This window comes from Salmo salar, chromosome 03 (genome assembly GCF_965601325.2).
Source record: "Salmo salar chromosome 03, fSalSal1, whole genome shotgun sequence".
NCBI lineage: Eukaryota > Metazoa > Chordata > Actinopteri > Salmoniformes > Salmonidae > Salmo > Salmo salar.
Genome location: NC_138293.1, coordinates 16721544 through 16743689, shown reverse-complemented (window position 1 = coordinate 16743689; position 22146 = coordinate 16721544). Strand labels below are relative to the sequence as shown.

At 42.7% G+C, this 22146-nt stretch overlaps 1 protein-coding gene across 1 annotated transcript in view; it reads left to right on the top strand.

Moving 5' to 3' along the window:
• The window catches only part of LOC106599045 (calsyntenin-2), a 282535-nt gene that overhangs the window by 127272 nt on the left and 133117 nt on the right, over positions 1-22146 (top strand). The window contains exon 2 of the mRNA XM_014190100.3: positions 5205-5327. Within this exon, the coding sequence (XP_014045575.1) occupies positions 5205-5327 (123 nt within the window). The remainder of the gene's footprint in view (positions 1-5204; positions 5328-22146) is intronic.

Sequence of the window (22146 nt, the reverse complement as noted above, 5' to 3'; positions counted from 1 at the left end):
AACAAGTTCTCATTTACAACTGCAACCTGGCCAAGAAAAAGCAAAGCAGTTCGACACATACAACAACACAAAGTTACACATGGAATAAACAAACATACAGTCAATAATACAGTAGAAAAGTCTATATACAGTGTGTGCCAACATACACCTTTTTCAAGTGTGTATGTTGCTTTACTCAAAGCCAGTGGCATGTCGTTAGTAAAGATTGAAAAAAGTAAGGGGCCTAGATGGCTGCCCTGGGGAATTCCTGATTTTACCTGGATTTTGTTGGAGAGGCTTCCGTTAAAGAACACCCTCTGTGCTCTGTTAGACAGGTAACTCTTTATCCACAATATAGCAGGGGATGTAAAGCCATAACACATACATTTTTCAAGCAACAGACTATGATTGATAATGTCAAAAGCCACACTGAAGTCTAACAAAACAAACCCCACAATCTTTTTATCATCAGTTTCTCTCAGCCAATCATCAGTCATTTGTGTACGTGCTGTTCTTGTTGAATGTCCTTCCCTATAAGCGTGCTGAAAGTCTGTTGTCAATTTGTTTACTGTAAAATAGCATTGTATCTGTTCAAACATAATTTTTTCCAAAAGTTTACTAAGGGTTGGTAACAGGCTGATTGGTTGGCTATTTGAGCCAGTTAAGGGGGCTTTACTATTCTTATGTAGGAGAATAACTTTTGCTTCAAACAAATTCTTATTTACAATGACAGCTTACCAGGGAACAGTGGGTTAACTGCCTTGTTCAGGGACAGAATGACAGATTTTCACCTTGTCAGCTCAAGGATTTGATCCAGCAACCTTTCAGTTACTGGCCCAACGCTCTAACCACTAGGCTACCGCTGCCCCGGAAGGTGTGCCAAAGCTTTGTACTATCATTCTTTGTGTAATTTCTATTTGTTTCATAGTGTAGTTTCTTCTTTTTATTCAGTTTAGTCACATGATTTCTCAATTTGCAGTACGTTTGCCAATCGGTTGTACACCCAGACCTGTTTTCCATCTCTTTTGCCTCATCCCTCTCAACCATAACATTTTTCAATCCATTGGGATTTAACAATATTTACAGTCATTTTCCTAATGGGTGCATGCTTATTAGTAACTGGGATAAGCAATTTCATAAATGCGTCAAGTGCAGCATCTGGTTGCTCGTCATTACACACCACTACACACCATTATACAGCTTCCCAACAGAATGGGCTTTAGGTGAGGCAGATGAACCAGTAGCCCATATTACTTCAACAGTATTTAACATGAGATCTTCTCTAAGCTTTACAGGAATCTGGTTCTGAATATAAAAAGCCACACCTGAATATAAACAGCCACACCTCCACCTTTGGAATTTCTGTATTTTCTGTAGATCTTATAACCATGTATTGCTACCATTGTATCATCAAATGTATTATCTAAGTGAGTTTCAGAGATTGTCAGAATATGAATGTCATCTGTTACTAGTAAATTATTGATTTCATGAACCTTGTTTCTTACATATGTTAACGTGGGCTATTTAGAACACTTTTGAGGCATTCAGGGCAGTAAGAGGGACATAAATTAGGTTACTTACATTGTGTCTTCCAATGCCCCTGGATAATGTACATTTGCTGAAGCGTTATGACAACTCAGCGACACAATGGTAGAGATTAAATGAGCTGGACTTGGGTCATTGATAAGTCATTGTCTCTACGCAGCCTTATAATGCTGTGAAAGGATCCAGGTGCTTCTACATACTGATTGGTTCTTAGACAATAGGCCTTTTCACATACAGCGCCTTGCAAAAGTATTCATCCCCCTTGGTGTTTTTCCTATTTTGTTGCGTTACAACCTGTAATTTAAATCGATTTTTATTTAGATTTCATGTAATGGACATACACAAAATAGTCCAAATTGGTGAAGTGAAATGAAAAAAATTGCTTGTTTCAAAAGATTCCCCCAAAATTATAATTTTAAAGTGGTGCGTGCATATGTATTCACCCCCTTTGCTATGAAGCACCTAAATAAGATCTAAGTGTCACATGATCTGTCACATGATCTCAGTATATATACACCTGTCCTGAAAGGTCCCAGAGTCTGCAACACCACTAAGCAAGGGGCACCACCAAGCAAGCGGCACCATGAAGACCAAGGAGCTCTCCAAACAGGTCAGGGACAAAGTTGTGGAGAAGTACAAATCAGGGTTGGGTTATAAAAAAGTATCAGAAACTTTGAACATCCCCATTAAATCCATTATTAAAAAAATGGAAAGAATATGGCACCACAACAAACCTGCCAAGAGAGGACCGCCTACCAAAATTCACAGACCAGCCAAGAGAGGGCATTAATCAGAGAGGCAACAAAGAGACCAAATATAACCCTGAAGGAGCTGCAAAGCTCCACAGCGGAGACTGGAGTATCTGTCCGTAGGACCACTTTAAGCTGTACACTCCACAGAGCTGGGCTTTACGGAAGAGTGTCCAGAAAAAAGCCATTGCTTAAAGAAAAAAATAAGCAAACACGTTTGGTGTTCGCCACAAGGCATTTGCGAGACTCCCGAAACATATGGAAGAAGCTTCTCTGGTCAGATGAGACAAAAATTTAGCGTTTTGGTCATCAAGGAAAATGCAATGTCTGGCGCAAACCCAACACCTCTCATCACCCGGAGAACACCATCCTCACAGTGAAGCATGGTGGTGGCAGCATCATGCTATGGGGATGTTTTTCATTGGCAGGGACTGGGAAACTGGTCAGAATTGAAGGAATGACAGATGGTGCTAAATACAGGGAAATTCTTGAGGGAGACCTGTTTCTGTCTTCCGGAGATTTTAAACTGGGACGGAGGTTCACCTTCCAGCATTACAATGACCCTAAAGCATAATGCTAAAACAACACTTGGGCGGTTTCAGGGGAAACATTTAAAGGTCTTGAAATGGCCTAGACAAAGCCCAGACCTCAATCCAATTGAGAATCTGTGGTATGACTTAAAGATTGCTGTACACCAGCGGAACCCATCCAACTTGAAGGAGCTGGAGCAGTTTTGCCTTGAAGAATAGGCAAAAATCCCAGTGGCTAGATGTGCCAAGCTTATAGAGACATACCCCAAGAGACTTTCAGCTGGAACTGCTGCAAAAGGTGGCTCTACAAAGATTGACTTTGGGGGGGTGAATAGCTATGCACGCTCAAATGTTCTGTTTTTTTGTCTTATTTCTTGTTTCACAATAAAAAATACTTTGCATCTTCAAAGTGGTAGGCATGTTGTGTAAATCAAATGATACAACCCCCCCCCAAATTTTTTATTTTATTTTAATTCCAGGTTGTAAGGCAACAAAATAGGAAAAATGCCAAGGGAGGTGAATACTTTCGCAAGCCACTATATGTGACCAACCGGCTCGATTCGGTCTTACTTAGCAAAATTTGAAATTGTGTTTTTTACGTTGGATAAAGGTAGAGACTCAGAGCTAGAAAATGGTATATCATATACTACAGTTGAGGAACAATGGGAAAGTAATTGTGCTTTGAAAGTTGATAAACTTGTAACCTCACTTGAGAAAATGGGCTTTGAATGTTTTGGTTCACCCACTGGAGAGCTCTTCTTTGTCTACACCCATTCAGCATCGTTCACACCTTCTTAATTAAGCTATAGCCCTGCCCGTAAACTCAGAGCGTTGTCAGATTGTCCATACGTCAATTCAGAGCGTTTCACGTTCAGAGTGCACACTGGATGCTCTGGCCGAGGAGTAGGGTTGATCCGAGCTTTCTGTCCTAACAACAGCAGTCAAGCACCCAAGCTAACTGGCTAACATTGGCTAGCTACTGCCAGACACTCTGACCATTGTACTCGTCCTAGCAGAGTTGGTTAGGCTCTTGTATGTTATCCAGAGCTTTGGTGACTGCAACTGTGCTGCTGGCAACAATTTAATTATGGAGACGAGAGTGCTCTGAAATCCGAGTAGATGGCCAGAGCGAATTTACCAGCTACGTCTATCAACAGTTGTCGCATTGACATCATGAACATTCTGAAATGGTTACTGGTAAATTCGCCAGAGCGAATTTACCAGCTACGTCTATCAACAGTTGTCGCATTGACATCATGAACATACTGAAATGGTTACTTGCATATTGGAGGATTTTGTTAAGACATGTAGCTAGCTAGCTAAATAATGAACCATTATCAAAACTCATGACGTTACTACCTTGCATGAATCTGCAGGTAGATAACTAACCAAGTTCAATGTTAGCTAGCTAGATAACATTAGGCTATAATTAGCAAAGCAAATGGCTCTGAGATACTAATAATATTACTACACAGATCATACACGTAACGTTAGCTAGCGTGCCAACCAGCTAACATTAGCTAGCTAGCTAACAGTACACTTTAACTTGAAATGAAAATGACTTTTCTTACCCGTATACATGGATGGACACTTCTCTCTATCTATCAAGGATGCCATGGTTGCCCTTAGTTTGAAGATGTAATCCGGAGACAGGTGTTTTCTTCATCTCCTTAGCTATTATACTCTAATTCCACTGATTTCAAAACTCAGTCTCTCAGCATGTCCAGCCAACTCATTATCTCAGCCAATCATGGCTACAAGGTTTCTGTCTTTTTCTGTGGTTTAACCAACTAGGCACATAATTTAACAATTTTATTCATATTTACAAATGGCATACACGTTTGTTATTAAGGCACATGAAAGTTCACATGTTGCAGAAGGCATTTCTGCCCAAAAATGCATTTTGATAAAAAAGAAAAAGTTTACATTCAAATGGCTCCCTGTGAAGTAGTGACGCGCAACATACGCCAAGTTTCCTGAAACGAGTCACATATTTGTAAACTAAATTGAAAAAGTCATACTACGTGAGCTTTGCCTGTGGGCAATTTAGGTTGTACTTTAGTCTGTTTAGATGTGTGCATTGATCAAGGGCTTTTGTACCTGTGAGGCAAACAAAAGCAACGTCACCGGGACCCAAAATTTGATAAATTAGTTTGTTTCACAGGGATACTGGTTGGGACAGCGATATCATATGTCTCAGGATGATAGAGAGAGAAATAGAACAGTCTATGCATATTAGCTTCATGGTTATTGATAGTACTGCTTAGCTTTTCTTTTCATGGCCATGTAAACCTCACAAACTGTGCAAGAGAAAATCGACTAACAAATTCTCTCTCTCTATCTCTTTCTCTCTTACTCTCTCTTTCTCATCCCCCCTCCTCCTCCTCTTTCTTCTCCACAGTGAACAAGCACAAGCCGTGGATCGAGACGTCGTACCATGGGGTGATCACAGAGAACATGGACACCGTCCTGCTGGACCCTCCCTTGGTGGCCCTGGATAAGGATGCCCCTGTCCCCTACGCAGGTAGAGAGACCACTTTCCTGTTTCCCCGTCCTAAACATCCTTCAAAGAACCCAATGCTATGGGCTCATGGTGCTTCACTGACATGCTGCACAGTACTAGCTGTTGATTTGAGGCTGTGGTTGATTGGCATAACTGGTTTGACTTCTATGAGTGTCTTCCTACCCAGAATACTCTTTCCTCACTTTGAGATTATTTAGTATTTATTAATATCCCCACTAGCTGGCAGCTACTCTTCCAGGGGTCCAAACAGGAATAAAACAATTACATCAAAACAACAGCCTACATCATAAAACAATACACCATACAAGATATTATATCATTATTCATCTATTATTACAAATGTACAATATAAAATGTACAATACTACAGTATTACAATGTGGCAGAGAGGTACATCTAAGCAGCCTGTCTGTGTCTGAAAGGAAGTGTGTATTTATAGCTACAGTTCTTCATAAGGCATCTTTATCCACAACCATCCGCACTTCTTTGGTCTGACTGGCCAAAGAAAGAAAAAGAGTCATAACCTGAGCTTCTGTAGAGGAGAGAAACTTCTTGAGCTACCTTTAAATATTGATCACATTGAGCAGTCGTACTAGTCCCCTTTACATGACATGGAAATGCCTTGGAAGTCTTCCATGCTGCTTGAATGTCAAGTTATTATTTCATAAAAAGTGATACACTTGACGCAGAAGTTGCCCTTGTCCACTGATCTAGAATCAGCTTACCCCATCCCTTATCCTTACCTTAACCATTAGGGGGATGAAAAGTATCTGGCCCTGCATCAGCAGGACAGGGGGCATCCTAGATTTGTGGTAAAGGGCAACTTCTACTTTAAGTGTATTTCAGGGCATACAATGTACCACAGGAGGCTGGTGAGGGGAGGACGGCTCATAATAATGTCTGGAATAGAGTGAATGGAGTGGTATCAAACACATGGAAACACATCCAGTTCCAGCCATTACAATGAATCCGTCCCCCCAATTAAGGTGCCATCAGCCACCTGTTCAGTGTACAGTATTTACATGTCATTTGTAGGGTTGTGTAACCTTAAATCTGTGGTTACTTTTACCCACTTCCATAAATACATAACATGTTATGATAGTCCTGCTTTATGTAAGGGGACTCATTGAGTGCAGAGCACTGGCTTTTGCTTGAAAGTAAATCACAGCGTCACACAGGTAGGTGACAGTGACAGGCGACTTGTAATTAGACAGTGATTTTTGGCTCCCAGGCAAACGAGGAGGCTTTGCGGCAGGTACCACTTTAGGGCTAGGGGGCAGTATTGACACGGCTGGATAAAAAACATACCCGATTTAATCTGGTTACCACTCCTACCCAGTAACTAGAATATGCATATACTTATTACATATGGATAGAAAACACGCTACATTTTCTAAAACTGTTTGAATGGTGTCTGTGAGTATAACAGAACTCAAATGGCAGGTCAAAACCTGAGAGATTCCTTTACAGGAAGTGGCCTGTCTGACCATTTCTTGAACTTCTTTTCCATCTCTATCATTTACTAAGGATCTCTGCTCTAACGTGACACTTCCCACGTCGTCCATAGGCGCTCAGAGCCCGGGAAAAAACAGAATGTCGTCATTCCAGCCCCAGGCTGAAACACATTATCGCCTTTCTCAAGTGGCCGATCAAGGGACACTGGGCTTATGCGCGTGACCCTGACCGCCCCCGCCTTTGGGATTTTTTCCTCTGTTTGCCGAAAAGGAGATTCCCTGTCGGAATATTATCGCTTTTCTACGAGAAAAATGTCGTAAAAATTGATTTTAAACAGCGGTTGACATGCTTCGAAGTACGGTAATGGAATATTTAGAATTTTATTGTCACGAATTGCGCCATGCGCGCGACACTTCTTTACTATTTCGGATAGTGTCTGGAACGCACGAACAAAACGCCGCTATTCGGATATAACGATGGATTATTTTGGACCAAACCAACATTTGTTATTGAAGTAGCAGTCCTGGGTGTGCATTCTGACGAAGACAACAAAAGGTAATCAAACTTTTATAATAGTAAATATGATTATGGTGAGTGCTAAACTTGCCGGGTGTCTAAATAGCGAGCCCGTGATGCCTGGGCTATGTACTTAGAATATTGCAAAATGTGCTTTCACCAAAAAGCTATTTTAAAATCGGACATATCGAGTACATAGAGGAGGTCTGTATCTATAATTTTTAAAATAATTGTTATGCTTTTTGTGAACGTTTATCGTGAGTAATTTAGTAAAATGTTAGCGAATTCCCCGGAAGTTTGCGGGGGGTATGCTAGTTCTGAACGTCACATGCTAATGTAAAAAGCTGGTTTTTGATATAAATATGAACTTGATTGAACAAAACATGCATGTATTGTATAACATAATGTCCTAGGGTTGTCATCTGATGAAGATCATCAAAGGTGAGTGCTGCATTTAGCTGTCTTCTCAGTCCCGCTCAAAATGAATTAGATAGCTCTTTCGTCCCACCCCACACACATGTGGAGACTTCACCTATGTTAATTGATGCCTCCAGAGACGAAACCTCTCTCATTATCATGCAACACATAGGTTTACCTCCACTGTACTCACATCCTACCATACACTTGTCTGTACATTATGCCTTGAATCTATGCTACCATGCCCAGAAATCTGATCCTTTTATTCTCTGTCCCCATCGCACTAGACGACCAGTTCTTATAGCCTTTAGCCGTACCCTTATCCTACTCGTCCTCTGTTCCTCTGGTGATGTAGAGGTTAACCCAGGCCCTGTTGCTCCCAGTTCCACTCCTATTCCCCAGGCACTATCATTTGTTGACTTCTGTAACCGTAAAAGCCTTGGTTTCATGCATGTTAACATCAGAAGCCTCCTCCCTAAGTTTGCTTTATTCACTGCTTTAGCACACTCCGCCAACCCTGATATCCTAGCCGTGTCTGAATCCTGGCTTAGGAAGGCCACCAAAAATTCGGAAATGTCCATCCCCAACATTTTCTGCCAAGATAGAACTACCAACGGGGGTGGAGTTGCAATCTACTGCAGCGACAGACTGCAGAGTTCTGTCATGCTATCCAGGTCTGTGCCCAAACAGTTTGAGCTTCTACTTTTAAAAATCTTTCCAGAAATAAGTCTCTCACTGTTACAGACCCCCCTCAGCCCCCAGCTGTGCCCTGGACACCATATGTGAATTAATTGCCCCCCATTTATCTTCAGAGTTTGTACTGTTAGGTGACCTAAACTGGGATATGCTTAACACCCCGGCCGTCCTACAATCTAAGCTAGATGACCTCAATCTCACCCAAATTATCATGGAACCTACCAGGTACAACCCCAAATCCGTAAACACGGGCACCCTCATAGATATCATCCTGACCAACCTGCCCTCTAAATACAAATCTGCTGTCTTCAACCAGGATCTCAGTGATCACTGCCTCATTGCCTGTGTCCGTAAGGGGTCCGCGGTCAAATGACCACCCCTCATCACTGTCAAACGCTCCCTAAAACACTTCAGCGAGCAGGCCTTTCTTATCGACCTGGCACGGGTATCCTGGAAGGATATTGATCTCATTCCGTCAGTAGAGGATGCCTGGTTATTCTTTAAAAGTGCTTTCTTCACCATCTTAAATAAGAATGCTCCATTCAACAAATGTAGAATCAGGAACAGATACAGCCCTTGGTTCACTCCAGACCTGACTGCCCTTGACCAGCACAAAAACACCCTGTGGCGTACTGCATTAGCATTGAATAGCCCCCTCGATATGCACATTTTCAGGGAAGTTATGAACCAATATACACCGGCAGTTAGGAAAGCAAAGGCTAGATTTTTCAAACAGAAATTTTCATCCTGTTGCACAAACTCCAAAAAGTTCTGGGACACTGTAAAGTCCATGGAGAATAAGAGCACCTCCTCCCAGCTGCCCACTGCTCTGAGGCTAGGAAACACTGTCACCACCGATAAATCCATGATAATTGAGAATTTCAATAAGCCTTTTTCTACGGCTGGCCATGCTTTCCACCTGGCTACCCATACCCCGGTCAACAGCTCTGCACCCCCCACAGCAACTTGCCCAAGCCTCCCCCATTTCTCCTTCACCCAAGTCCAGATATCTGATGTTCTGAAAGAGCTGCAAAATCTGGACCCCTACAAATCAGCTGGGCTAGACAATCTGGACCCTCTCTTTCTAAAATTATCCATCGCAATTGTTGCAACCCCTATTACTAGCCTGTTCAACCTCTCTTTCGTATCGTCTGAGATCCCCAAAGATTGGAAAGCTGCCGCGGTCATCCCCCTCTTCAAAGGGGGACTCTAGACCCAAACTGTTACAGACCTATATCTATCCTACCCTGCCTTTCTAAGGTCTTTGAAAGCCAAGTTAATAAACAGATCATCGACCATTTTGAATCCAACCATACCTTCTCCGCTATGCAATCTGGTTTCCGAGTTGGTCATGGGTGCACCTCAGCCATGCTCAAGGTCCTAACGATATCATAACTGCCATCGATAAAAGACATTACTGTGCATTCGTCTTCATCAACCTGGCCAAGGCTTTCGACTCTGTCAACCACCGCATTCTTATCGGCAAACTCAACAGCCTTGGTTTCTCAAATGACTGACTCGCCTGGTTCTCCAACTACTTCTCAGACAGAGTTCAGTGTGTCAAATCGGAGGGCCTGTTGTCCAGACCTCTGGCAGTCTCTATGGGGGTGCCACAGGGCTCAATTCTCGGGCAGACTCTTTTCTCTGTATACATCAATGATGTCGCTCTTGCTGCTGGTGATTCTCTGATCCACCTCTACGCAGACGACACCATTCTGTATACTTCTGGCCCTTCTTTGGACACTGTGTTAACTAACCTCCAGACAAGCTTCAATCCCATACAACTCTCCTTCCATGGCCTCCAACTGCTCTTAAATGCAAGTAAAACTAAATGCATGCTCTTCAACCGATCGCTGCCCGCACCTGCCCGCTCATCTAACATCACTTCTCTGGACGGTTCTGACTTAGAATATGTGGACAACTACAAATACCTAGGTGTCTGGTTAGACTGTAAACTCCCATTCCAGACTCACATTAAGCATCTCCAATCCAAAATGAAATCTAGAATCGGCTTCCTATTTCGCAACAAAGCATCCTTCACTCATGCTGCCAAACATACCTTCGTAAAACTGACTATCCTACCGATCCTTGACTTTGTCGATGTCATTTACAAAATAGCCTCCAACACTTTACTCAGCAAATTGGATGGAGTCTATCACAGTGCCATCCGTTTTGTCACCAAAGCCCCATATACATCCCACCACTGCGACGTGTATGCTCTCGTTGGCTGTCCCTCGCTTCATATTCGTCGCCAAACCCACTGGCTCCAGGTCATCTATAAGTCTTTGCTAGGTAAAGCTCCGCCTTATCTCAGCTCACTGGTCACAATAGCAGCACCCACCTGTAGCACACGCTCCAGCAGGTATATTTCACTGATCATCCCCTAAAGCCAATTCTTCCTTTGGCCGCCTTTCCTTCCAGTTCTCTGCTGCCAATGACTGGAACGAATTGCAAAAATCACTGAAGCTGGAGACGCATGTCTCCCTCACTAACTTTAAGCATCAGCTGTCAGAACAGCTTACAGATCATTGCACCTGTACATAGCACATCCGTAAATAGCCCACCCAACTACCTCATCGCCATATTGTTATTATTATTTTTGCTCCTTTGCACCCCAGTATCTCTACTTGCACATTCGTCTTCTGCACATCTATCACTCCAGTGTTTAATTGCTAAATTGTAACTATTTTGCCACTATGGCCTATTTGTTGCCTTACTTCCCTATTCTTACCTCCTTTGCACACACTGTATATAGACTTTTCTATTGTGTTATTGACTGTACGTTTGTTTATTCCATGTGTAACTCTGTGTTGTTGTTTGTGTCGCACTGCTTTGCTTTTTCTTGGCCAGGACGCAGTTGTAAATGAAAACTTGTTCTCAACTGGCCTACCTAGTTAAATAAAGGTGAAAAAAAAATACATCCATGACCTTTGTTGGAATTTTTTCCTGGACCCAGATTAAGTCTACTACTGCTTAAGTGCTTTCTGTTCCAGTATTCGGGGTCTGAGACACTGGCCCTTAAAAAGCTTAGCCAAAGTTGTAAATTCCATGTCCATGACACCAATGTTTTCTCAGAAACTCTTAGGCACTTTATATCCTGACTTCTAGTATCTTCACTAATAGAGCAGAGCTGGTTTCAGAACACATTCCAACTCCTAGTAACCAACCCAGAGACCAAGCCAGTGAAATTCGAATGGTTAAGCAATGAGAGCGGAGATAAAAGACCCAACGGTTTGTGAATATTTCTCTCTTTGATTAACAATCCGCTCTGTGACTCCAGAAGGTCACTGCTGGTAAAATATCACCGGCGAGGGAAAGTGGTGTTGTGCTCTTTTTGGTGACTGGTGATATTTCTCCCTGGCTTTTCCGCAAAGCCTAGCTAATGAATGAAAGCCATCAAACGGCTACCAAGGAGATAAAAACAAACGCCTTCAGAAAAAGCACTCTGTCCTAATCTATCTTTCTCGGTTATTTTCTCTCGCTCCTCAATTCTCCCTGTCTCACTCTTGCCCATTCCATCTCAGTTTGCCTAGTGATCTCAGGGTGGCATGTAGCCTAGTGGTTAGGGCTAGTAACCGAAAGGTTAGGGGTTTGAATCCTTGAGCTGACGAGGTGAAAATCTGTCTGTGCCCTTGAGTAAGGCACTTAACCCTAATTGCTCCTGTAAGTCTCTCTGGATAAGAGCGTCTGTTAAATAACTCATATGTAAAAAAAATATATATATATCCTTTGCATTTTTCTCATTCCCTCTCTATCTCTCTAGCCATGTCATGCTCTAGGCCTAGTGGCGCAGCCTCTATATCTTCTTCTTATCTCTCTCCCTCTCTCTCTTATTATCGTTCTTTCTCTTTCTCTCATTGTCTTCCTCCTTTTCTCTCATTTCCCCATTCTCTCTCACCTCTTTCCTTCTCTCTTTTTCCCATTCCCCCAGTTTCTCTCTCTCCATCTCAGGCATGCTCTCTTCTTTCTTTCTTTCTTTCTTTCTTTCTTTCTTTCTTTCTTTCTTTCTTTCTTTCTTTCTTTCTTTCTTTCTTTCTTTCTTTCTTTCTTTCTTTCTTTCTTTCTTTCTTTCTTTCTCTCTCTCTCTCTCTTTCTTTCTTTCTTTCTTTCTTTCTTTCTTTCTCTATCTTTCTTTCTTTCTTTCTTTCTTTCTTTCTTTCTTTCTTTTATATGATCTTTTCTATGGGGTACCCCTCCTTCGAAAAGAGCACACAGTGCCACCCACAGAACAGAAGCAGATCTACTGCCAAAAGCATTTCCATCGCCCTCACCTTAATTTGCATTATATATAGTTATTAAAATATACATATAGAAAACTCTTGCATATCTTAATTTCCACAATTAACCAATAATATGCGTAATAATGTAGGCAGTTCATGCAAAGGATTGTTACCTATAACCAAGATTTCCATTACAAAAATTACATTTTTTGGCAAGCAATATTTATTTTAGCAAACAATTATTATGATTCATCCTTTATTGTCCCTAAAATCATTACCCCATAGCAACAGATGTGGGATACATACAAACACACATACTCATACACACTCAAACCCTTTCCCCCACAAACAACCACAAGCTCAGATGTACAACAGTTGTTCCATCCCCGAGCCCAACTCAAGAAAGGACTTAATGTGCGAATGCATATACATTTGCTGCTGTTTGAGAAGACATGCAAAATGAACCATTGTCAAGTCCTAGGTGATGGAGATCAGAACACCCCCTTCCCTTGAAACACACACACGCTGGTCCCTGGTTCTGACCATTTTACCAAGCATCTCTGTACAGTCAGATCTTTGATTATTTTGTGCCACCAGGGCCAAAATAACTTGCCCTCTCTCTGATTGTCTGAGTGTGACCCCCTCCCCATGGGTTATTGCAGCTGGTGTTGCCAGCACTGCCACTACCTGGGTGGGGGCACCCCACCGGAATCCCCACCGGCTAGGTATAAGGTCGTCAAGGTTCACATTAGCAGCTTTGAGAATTTCCTTGTATATTATGCTCACCCATCAAATCAAATCAAATCAAATGTATTTATATAGCCCTTCTTACATCAGCTGATATCTCAAAGTGCTGTACAGAAACCCAGCCTAAAACCCCAAACAGCAAGCAATGCAGGTGTAGAAGCACGGTGGCTAGGAAAAACTCCCTAGAAAGGGCAAAACCTAGGAAGAAACCTAGAGAGGAACCAGGCTATGAGGGGTGGCCAGTCCTCTTCTGGCTGTGCCGGGTGGAGATTATAACAGCACATGGCAAAGATGTTCAAATGTTCATAAATGACCAGCATGGTCAAATAATAATAATCATTGTAGTTGTCGAGGGTGCAACAAGTCAGTAACACTAGAGTAAGTGTCAGTTGGCTTTTTCATAGCCGATCTTTGAGAGTACCTCTACCGCTCCTGCTGTCTCTAGAGAGTTGAAAACAGCAGGTCTGGGACAGGTAGCACTTCCGGTGAATAGGTCAGGGTTCCAGCAGGTCTGGGACAGCAGGTCTGGGACAGGTAGCACGTCCGGTGAACAGGTCAGGGTTCCATAGCTGCGGGCAGAACAGTTGGAACTGGAGCAGCAGCACGGCCAGGTGAACTGGGGACAGCAAGGAGTCATCATGCCAGGTAGTCCTGAGGCATGGTCCTAGGGCTCAGGTCCTCCGAGAGAGAGAAAGAAAGAAAGAGAGAAAGAGAATTAGAGAGAGCATATTTAAATTCACACAGGACACCGGAAAAGACAAGAGAAATACTCCAGATGTGACAGACTGACCCTAGCCCCCCAACACATAAACTACTGCAGCATAAATACTGGAGGCTGAGACAGGAGGGGTCAGGAGACACTGTGGCCCCATCCGATGAAACCCCCGGACAGGGCCAAACAGGTAGGATATAACCCCACCCACTTTGCCAAAGCACAGCCTCCACACCACTGGAGGGATATCTCCAACCACCAACATACTATCCCGGGACAAGGCCGAGTATAGCCCACAAAGATCTCCGCCACGGCACAGCCCAAGGGGGGGCGCCAACCCAGACAGGAAGACCACGTCAGTGACTCAACCCACTCAAGTGACGCACCCCTCCCAGGGACGGCATGGAAGAACACCAGCAAGCCAGTGACTCAGCCCCCGTAATAGGGTTTGAGGCAGAGAAACCCAGTGGAAAGAGGGGAAACCGGCCAGGCAGAGACAGCAAGGGCGGTTCGTTGCTCCAGCCTTTCCGTTCACCTTCACACCCCTGGGCCAGACTACACTTAATCATAGGACCTACTGAAGAGATATGTCTTCAATAAAGACTTAAAGGTTGAGACTGAGTCTGCGTCTCTCACATGGGTAGGCAGACTATTCCATAAAAATTGAGCTCTATAGGAGAAAGCCCTGCCTCCAGCTGTTTGCTTAGAAATTCTAGGAACAAATAGGAGGCCCGCGTCTTGTGACCGTATAGTATGTGTAGGTATGTACGGCAGGACCAAATCGGAAAGATAGGTAGGAGCAAGCCCATGTAATGCTTTGTAGGTTAGCAGTAAAACCTTGAAATCAGCCCTTGCCTTAACAGGAAGCCAGTGTAGGGAGGCTAGCACTGGAGTAATATGATCAAATTTTTTGGTTCTAGTCAGGATTCTAGCAGCCGTATTTAGCACTAACTGAAGTTTATTTAGTGCTTTATCCGGGTAGCCAGAAAGTAGAGCATTGCAGTAGTCATTTTTGGACAGAAAGTTTATGATTTTAGCAATGTTACGTAGATGGAAAAAAGCTGTCCTTGAAACAGTCTTGATATGTTCTTCAAAAGAGAGATCAGGGTCCAGAGTAACGCCGAGGTCCTTCACAGTTTTATTTGAGACGACTGTACAACCATCCAGATTAATTGTCAGATTCAACAGAAGATCTCTTTGTTTCTTGGGACCTAGAACAAGCATCTCTGTTTAAGAGTAGAAAGCATCTGTTTAAGAGTAGAAAGTTTGCAGCCATCCACTTCCTTATGTCTGAGACACAGGCTTCTAGTGAGGGCAATTTTGAGGCTTCACCATGTTTCATTGAAATGCACAGCTGTGTGTCATCCGCATAGCAGTGAAATTTAACATTATGTTTTCGAATGACATCCCCAAGAGGTCAAATATATAGTGAAAACAATAGTGGTCCTAAAACGGAACCTTGAGGAACACGGAAATTTACAGTTGATTTGTCAGAGGACAAACCATTCACAGAGACAAACTGATATCTTTCCGACAGATAAGACCTAAACCAGGCCAGAACTTGTCCATGTAGACCAATTTGGGTTTCCAATCTCTCCAAAAGAATGTGGTGATCGATGGTATCAAAAGCAGCACTAAGATCTAGGAGCACGAGGACAGACGCAGAGCCTCGGTCTGACGTCATTAAAAGGTCATTTACCACCTTCACAAGTGCAGTCTCAGTGCTATGATGGGGTCTAAAACCAGACTGAAGCATTTTGTATACATTGTTTGTCTTCAGGAAGGCAGTGAGTTGCTGCGCAACAACTTTTTCAATTTTTTTTGAGAGAAATGGAATATTCGATATAGGCCGATAGTTTTTTTATAATTTCTGGGTCAAGATTTGCCTTTTTTTACTGCCACTTTTAGTGAGTTTGGTACACATCCGGTGGATAGAGAGACGTTTATTATGTTCAACATAGGAGGGCCAAGCACAGAAAGCAGCTCTTTCAGTAGTTTAGTTGGAATAGGGTCCAGTATGCAGCTTGAAGGTTTAGAGGCCATGATTATTTTCATCATTGTGTCAAGAGATATAGTACTAAAACACTTTAGTGTCTCCCTTGATCCTAGGTCCTGGCAGGGTTGTGCAGACTCAGGACAACGGAGCTTTGGAGGAATACGCACATTTAAAGAGGAGTCCGTAATTTGCTTTCTAATGATCATGATCTTTTCCTCAAAGAAGTTCATGAATTCATTACTGCTGAAGTGAGAGCCATCCTCTCTTGGGGAATGCTGCTTTTTAGTTAACTTTGCGTCAGTATCAAAAAGAAATTTCGGATTGTTCTTATTTTCCTCAATTAAGTTGGAAAAATAGGATGATCGAGCAGCAGTGAGGGCTCTTCGATACTGCACGGTACTGTCTTTCCAAGCTAGTCGGGAGACTTCCAGTTTGGTGTGGCGCCATTTCCGTTCCAGTTTTCTGGAAGCTTGCTTCAGAGCTCGTGTATTTTCTGTATACCAGGGAGCTAGTTTCTTATGACAAATGTTTTTAGTTTTTAGGGGTGCAACAGCATCTAGGGTATTGCGCAAGGTTAAATTGAGTTCCTCGGTTAGGTGGTTAACTGATTTTTGTCCTCTGACGTCCTTGGGTAGGCAGAGGGAGTCTGGAAGGGCCTCAAGGAATCTTTGGGTAGTCTGAGAATTTATAGCACGACTTTTAATGCTTCTTGGTTGGGGTCTGAGCAGATTATTTGTTGCGATTGCGAACGTAATAAAATGGTGGTCCGATAGTCCAGGCTTATGAGGAAAAACATTAAGATCCACAACATTTATTCCATGGGACAAAACTAGGTCCAGAGTATCACTTTGGCAGTGAGTAGGTCCAGAGACATGTTGGACAAAACCCACTGAGTCGATGATGGCTCCGAAAGCCTTTTGAAGTGGGTCTGTGGACTTTTCCATGTGAATATTAAAGTCACCAAAAATTTGAATATTATCTGCGATGACTACAAGGTCCGATAGGAATTCAGGGAACTCAGTGAGGAACGCTGCATATGGCCCAGGAGGCCTGTAAACAGTAGCTATAAAAAGTGATTGAGTAGGCTGCATAGATTTCATGACTAGAAGCTCAAAAGACGAAAACGTCGTTGTTGTTTTCTTTGTTGGTAAATTTAAATTTGCTATCATAAATGTTAGCAACCCCTCCGCCTTTGCGGGATGCACGGGGGATATGGTCACTAGTGTAACCAGGGGGTGAGGCCTCATTTAACACAGTAAATTCATCAGGCTTAACCTCTATGGGCTAGGTGGGACGCTTGCAGTGTAATCCCGTGGCGCGATATTCAAAAGCTCAAAAATGCAAAAACTTCAATTTTTCAAACATATGACTATTTTACACCATTTTAAAGACAAGACTCTCGTTAATCTAACCACACTGTACGATTTCAAAAAGGCTTTACAACGATAGCAAAACATTAGATTATGTCAGCAGAGTACCCAGCCAGAAATAATCAGACACCCATTTTTCAAGCTAGCATATAATGTCACATAAACCCAAACCACAGCTAAATGCAGCACTAACCTTTGATGATCTTCATCAGATGACAACCCTAGGACATTATGTTATACAATACATGCATGTTTTGTTCAATCAAGTTCATATTTATATCAAAAAACAGCTTTTTACATTAGCATGTGACTAGCATGTGACTAGCATTCCGACCGAACACTGCCGGTGAATTTACTAAATTACTCACGATAAACGTTCACAAAAAACATAACAATTATTTTAAGAATTATAGATACAGAACTCCTCAATGCACTCGATATGTCCGATTTTAAAATAGCTTTTCGGTGATAGCACATTTTGAAATATTCGAAGTAGATAGCCCGGCATCACAGGGCTAGCTATTTAGACACCCAGCAAATTTAGCACTCACCAAAATCAGATTTACTATAAGAAAAGTTTGATTACCTTTGCTGTTCTTCGTCAGAATGCACTCCCATGACTTCTACTTCAATAACAAATGTTGGTTTGGTCCCAAATAATCCATTGTTATATCCAAAATAGTGGCGTTTTGTCCGTGCGTTCAAGACACTATCCGAAAGGGTAAATAAGGGTGACGAGCATGGTGCATTTCGTGACAAAAAAATTCTAAATATTCCATTACCGTACTTCGAAGCATGTCAACCGCTGTTTAAAATCAATTTTTATGCCATTTTTCTCGTAAAAAAGCGATAATATTCCGACCGGGAAATCGTTTTTTATTACAAAGAGAGTGAAAGTAAAAGCATGCTATCCCCTCATGCACGAGCCTCAGTCTAATGGCCCTCTGATAGAGCACTTGCCAAACGCGCTAATGTGTTTCAGCCTGGGGATGGAATTACATTGTTCAGCTTTCTCCCGCCTTCTGAGAGCCCATGGGAGCCGTAGGAAGTGTCACGTCATGCCAGAGATCCCCTGTATTTGTTAGAGATGATCAAGGAGGGCAAGAAATGGTCAGACAGGCCACTTCCTGTAAGGAATCTTCTCAGGTTTTGGCCTGCCAAATGAGTTCTGTTATACTCACAGACACCATTCAAACAGTTTTAGAAACTGTAGGGTGTTTTCTATCCAAAGCCAAATATTATATGCATATTCTAGTTACTGGGCAGGAGTAGTAACCAGATTAAATCGGGTACGTTTTTTATCCGGCCGTGCAAATACTGCCCCCTAGCCCCAACAGGTTAAGCCATGTTTCAGTCAGGCCAATCACATCAAGATTATGATCAGTGATTAGTTCATTGACTATAACTGCCTTTGAAGTGAGGGATCTAACATTAAGTAGTCCTATTTTGAGATGTGAGGTATCACAATCTCTTTCAATAATGGCAGGGATGGAGGAGGTCTTTATACTAGTGAGATTGCTAAAGCGAACACATCAGGGGGCTTTGGCTTTGTAGGACCAACCCTGCCAGGCAGGCTCAGAATCTAGAGGGGGCGGTGCTGCTCTACTAGGTCTCTGACCACATTCATCGTTCTGTTTTGGCTGTGTATAGGCTACTTACAGTACAGTAGGTCCATAAAACAGAGGTTCTTCTCCTTAGTGTGTGGGTCTCTCAGGTGGATGTCTAGGGTATTGGGCTGGGGACCGTTCCATCATGATAGGACAATAAATAAATAAACTATATTTATAATTTATTTTAAAATGTATATCCCATATCTGGACAAAGCTCTCCCTCATAACCCTTGCTCACAGGCACACATGGGCTCTGGGATTTACAACCATTTACCTTTTTCACTCACTTAACTCCACACTTCAAACACAAAAACACACCCCACCTTCCATCACAATACACCTCTCTCTCTTTCTTTCTTTCTTTCTTTCTTTCTTTCTTTCTTTCTTTCTTTCTTTCTTTCTTTCTTTCTTTCTTTCTTTCTTTCTTTCTTTCTTTCTTTCTTTCTTTCTTTCTTTCTTTCTTTCTTTCTTTCGTTCGTTCGTTCGTTCGTTCGTTCGTTCGTTCTTTCTTTCTTTCTTTCTTTCTTTCTTTCTTTCTTTCTTTCTTTCTTTCTTTCTCTCTCTAACCCCACCAACCAGCCAGCCCATGCAGCAGGCAGTGACATATGCAGCGTTGCTGTATTCTGGTTTTGTATCTGTGGAGAAAGGAGTGGGCCGTCTTTCTGGCACCACATTAATTGCTCTGTGGGAACATGGACGCAGATTGTTAAGTGCATTGCCTATTTCTCTCTCCCCTCCCTCCATTCCTCCCTCCATTCCTCCCTCCTCCTTCCCCCTCCCTCTATCCTTCTCGCACAGCCGCTCCGCTTTGATGTAAAAGAACGATGATGAGCCTGAAGTCGATGATATATGCCGAGACAGGAAGGCGAGGTGGTGAATGCTTATTTGGGGGGGCCGAGCCCTGCAAAGATGAGGAGCGTGGATCTTGTAGTGTGACAGCGGACTGGACTGGGGGGGGGTCGTAGTTACGCCAAAGCTCTCGTCCATTCATCTCTCCTACAGTATGATGCACAATGCCCTATTGTTCTCTTGGCAAAGTTGTGTGTGTGAGCAAGATAGAGAGACGGAGTGAGAGACAGAGTGAGAGACAGAGTGAGAGAAAGAAACTAATGACAGAGAAATGAGAAAGAAATAGTAATTAGTGAGTGAAAGTGAAGAATAGCGTGAGAAAGAGAGAAACTTTTCTCGTTAACATGAAAGAACCGTGATGCTGACTGTGGTTGTTGTGCATTTGGGGATTCCCACTCACTTCCACAAAGTTTGTCACATTCACACTGTTCCAGACTAGAGAAATTACATTTCAACCACAACTAATTATGAACTATAATAAGGCAAAATGTACTGGGTGGAAATGTAATAGTTTGACGTTTTTGGGGATACATTTTGGCACTGTAGATACGTGCTACTGCTTTCAAACCACACCATTTTCTGCTTGGCACTTAAGCTATTTGTACCAAGTGTTTGTCATGCAACAGATGGCGTATCATATTGCCACAGTTTTATTTACCACCACCTTCTCATGGATGTTGTACAATCTTTATCAAAATGTTTATACGCAGTTTATGTTAAAAGGGTTCCAAAAGGGTTCTTCGGCTGTCTCCAGAGAGGAACCCTTTTGGGTTCCATGTAGATCCCTCTGTAGAAAGGGTTTCACATGGAACCTATAACCAAAAAGGGTTCTTCAAAGGGTTCTCTTATTGGGACAGCAGAAGAACCCTTTAAGGTTCTAGATAGCAACTTTTTTTCTTAGAGTGTAGGTTGAGGGGCGGTTTCCCAGACACAGGTAAAGCCTAATCCTAGACTAAAAAGCACTTTCATGCGCATCATTTAAGGTGGAGGACGTTAATGTTTTCGTAACACATACCATGTTTCACTGTAAAGTGTGTACAACGATTAGAGGTGTTGGAGGAATTTGTTCCATGATGGTAAATTAAACTCATAGGACATGACACACACATACACACGCACACCACATGTGCACACACACTGGACAGCTACAATAAATGTGCGGTGGGGAATCTGTAGATTTCCAAACTTTACACACATACTGTAACACATAAATCAAACAGATGCTTAGACTGATGCTTGTGTTCGGTGTCAAGCCTTTCTAAGGATTTTTTGAACGATCATATAATAATCCTGACTAATGATCAGGATAATGGGGATTACGTGGGCAGTAACAGGCAATAAAACTACAGCAGAAAATTTTATAACAACTAATGAAGTGTCTTGTAAATGCGTGGAGATTTAATGAACATTGGATGTCTGGATTGGACGTCTGTACGTCCACTTGGGTCTGGTTTATCATCTCCCTGCTGTTGAATGATCAGTGATTTGCCCCTTGTGGTCGACCGGCTGGCTAATTACTCTGACTTCTTGATTGAACCTCTGGACACTTCAAATGCCTCTTTCACTTCCCCATGGGTTATATTTTATTTATTTTATTTCACCTTTATTTAGTGTGGTTGTATGCCTTTCAAAGGGGTTGGGTTAAATGCGGAAGACACATTTCTGTCACGCCTACACCCGCTCCCGCTCCCTGGCGCTCGAAGGCTCCAGGCTCCCCAGCATTACACACTCCTGCCACCATCAGTACGCACAGCTGCCTTCCCCCGTCACGCGCATCAGCGAATATTGGACTAACCTGGTCTCAATCACCTGTGTCATTACCTCCCCTGTTCCCAAGCTCTGTTCCCTGCTTCAGGATTTATGTTAGTTTGTCTTTGCATACCCGGTTCTGATGCTGTCTCTGTCCTGTTTGATGTCTGTTCCATATTAAATGTTCTACTCCCCGTACCTGCTTCTCTTCTCCAGCGTCGGCGCTTACAGAATCCTGAAGCCATCATACGAAACATTGTATCAAGGCACAAGGCGAGGCCCAGATGCAGACACAGGAGGCAGATGGTTGGAGTCTTACAATGTTTAATAATCCAAAGGGGTAGGCAAGAGAATGGTCATGGACAGGCAAAAAGGTCAAAACCAGATCAGAGTCCAGGAGGTACAGAGTGGCAGACAGGCTCGTGGTGAATGCAGGCAGAATGGTCAGGCAGGCGGGTACAGAGTCCAGAAACACGCAAGGGT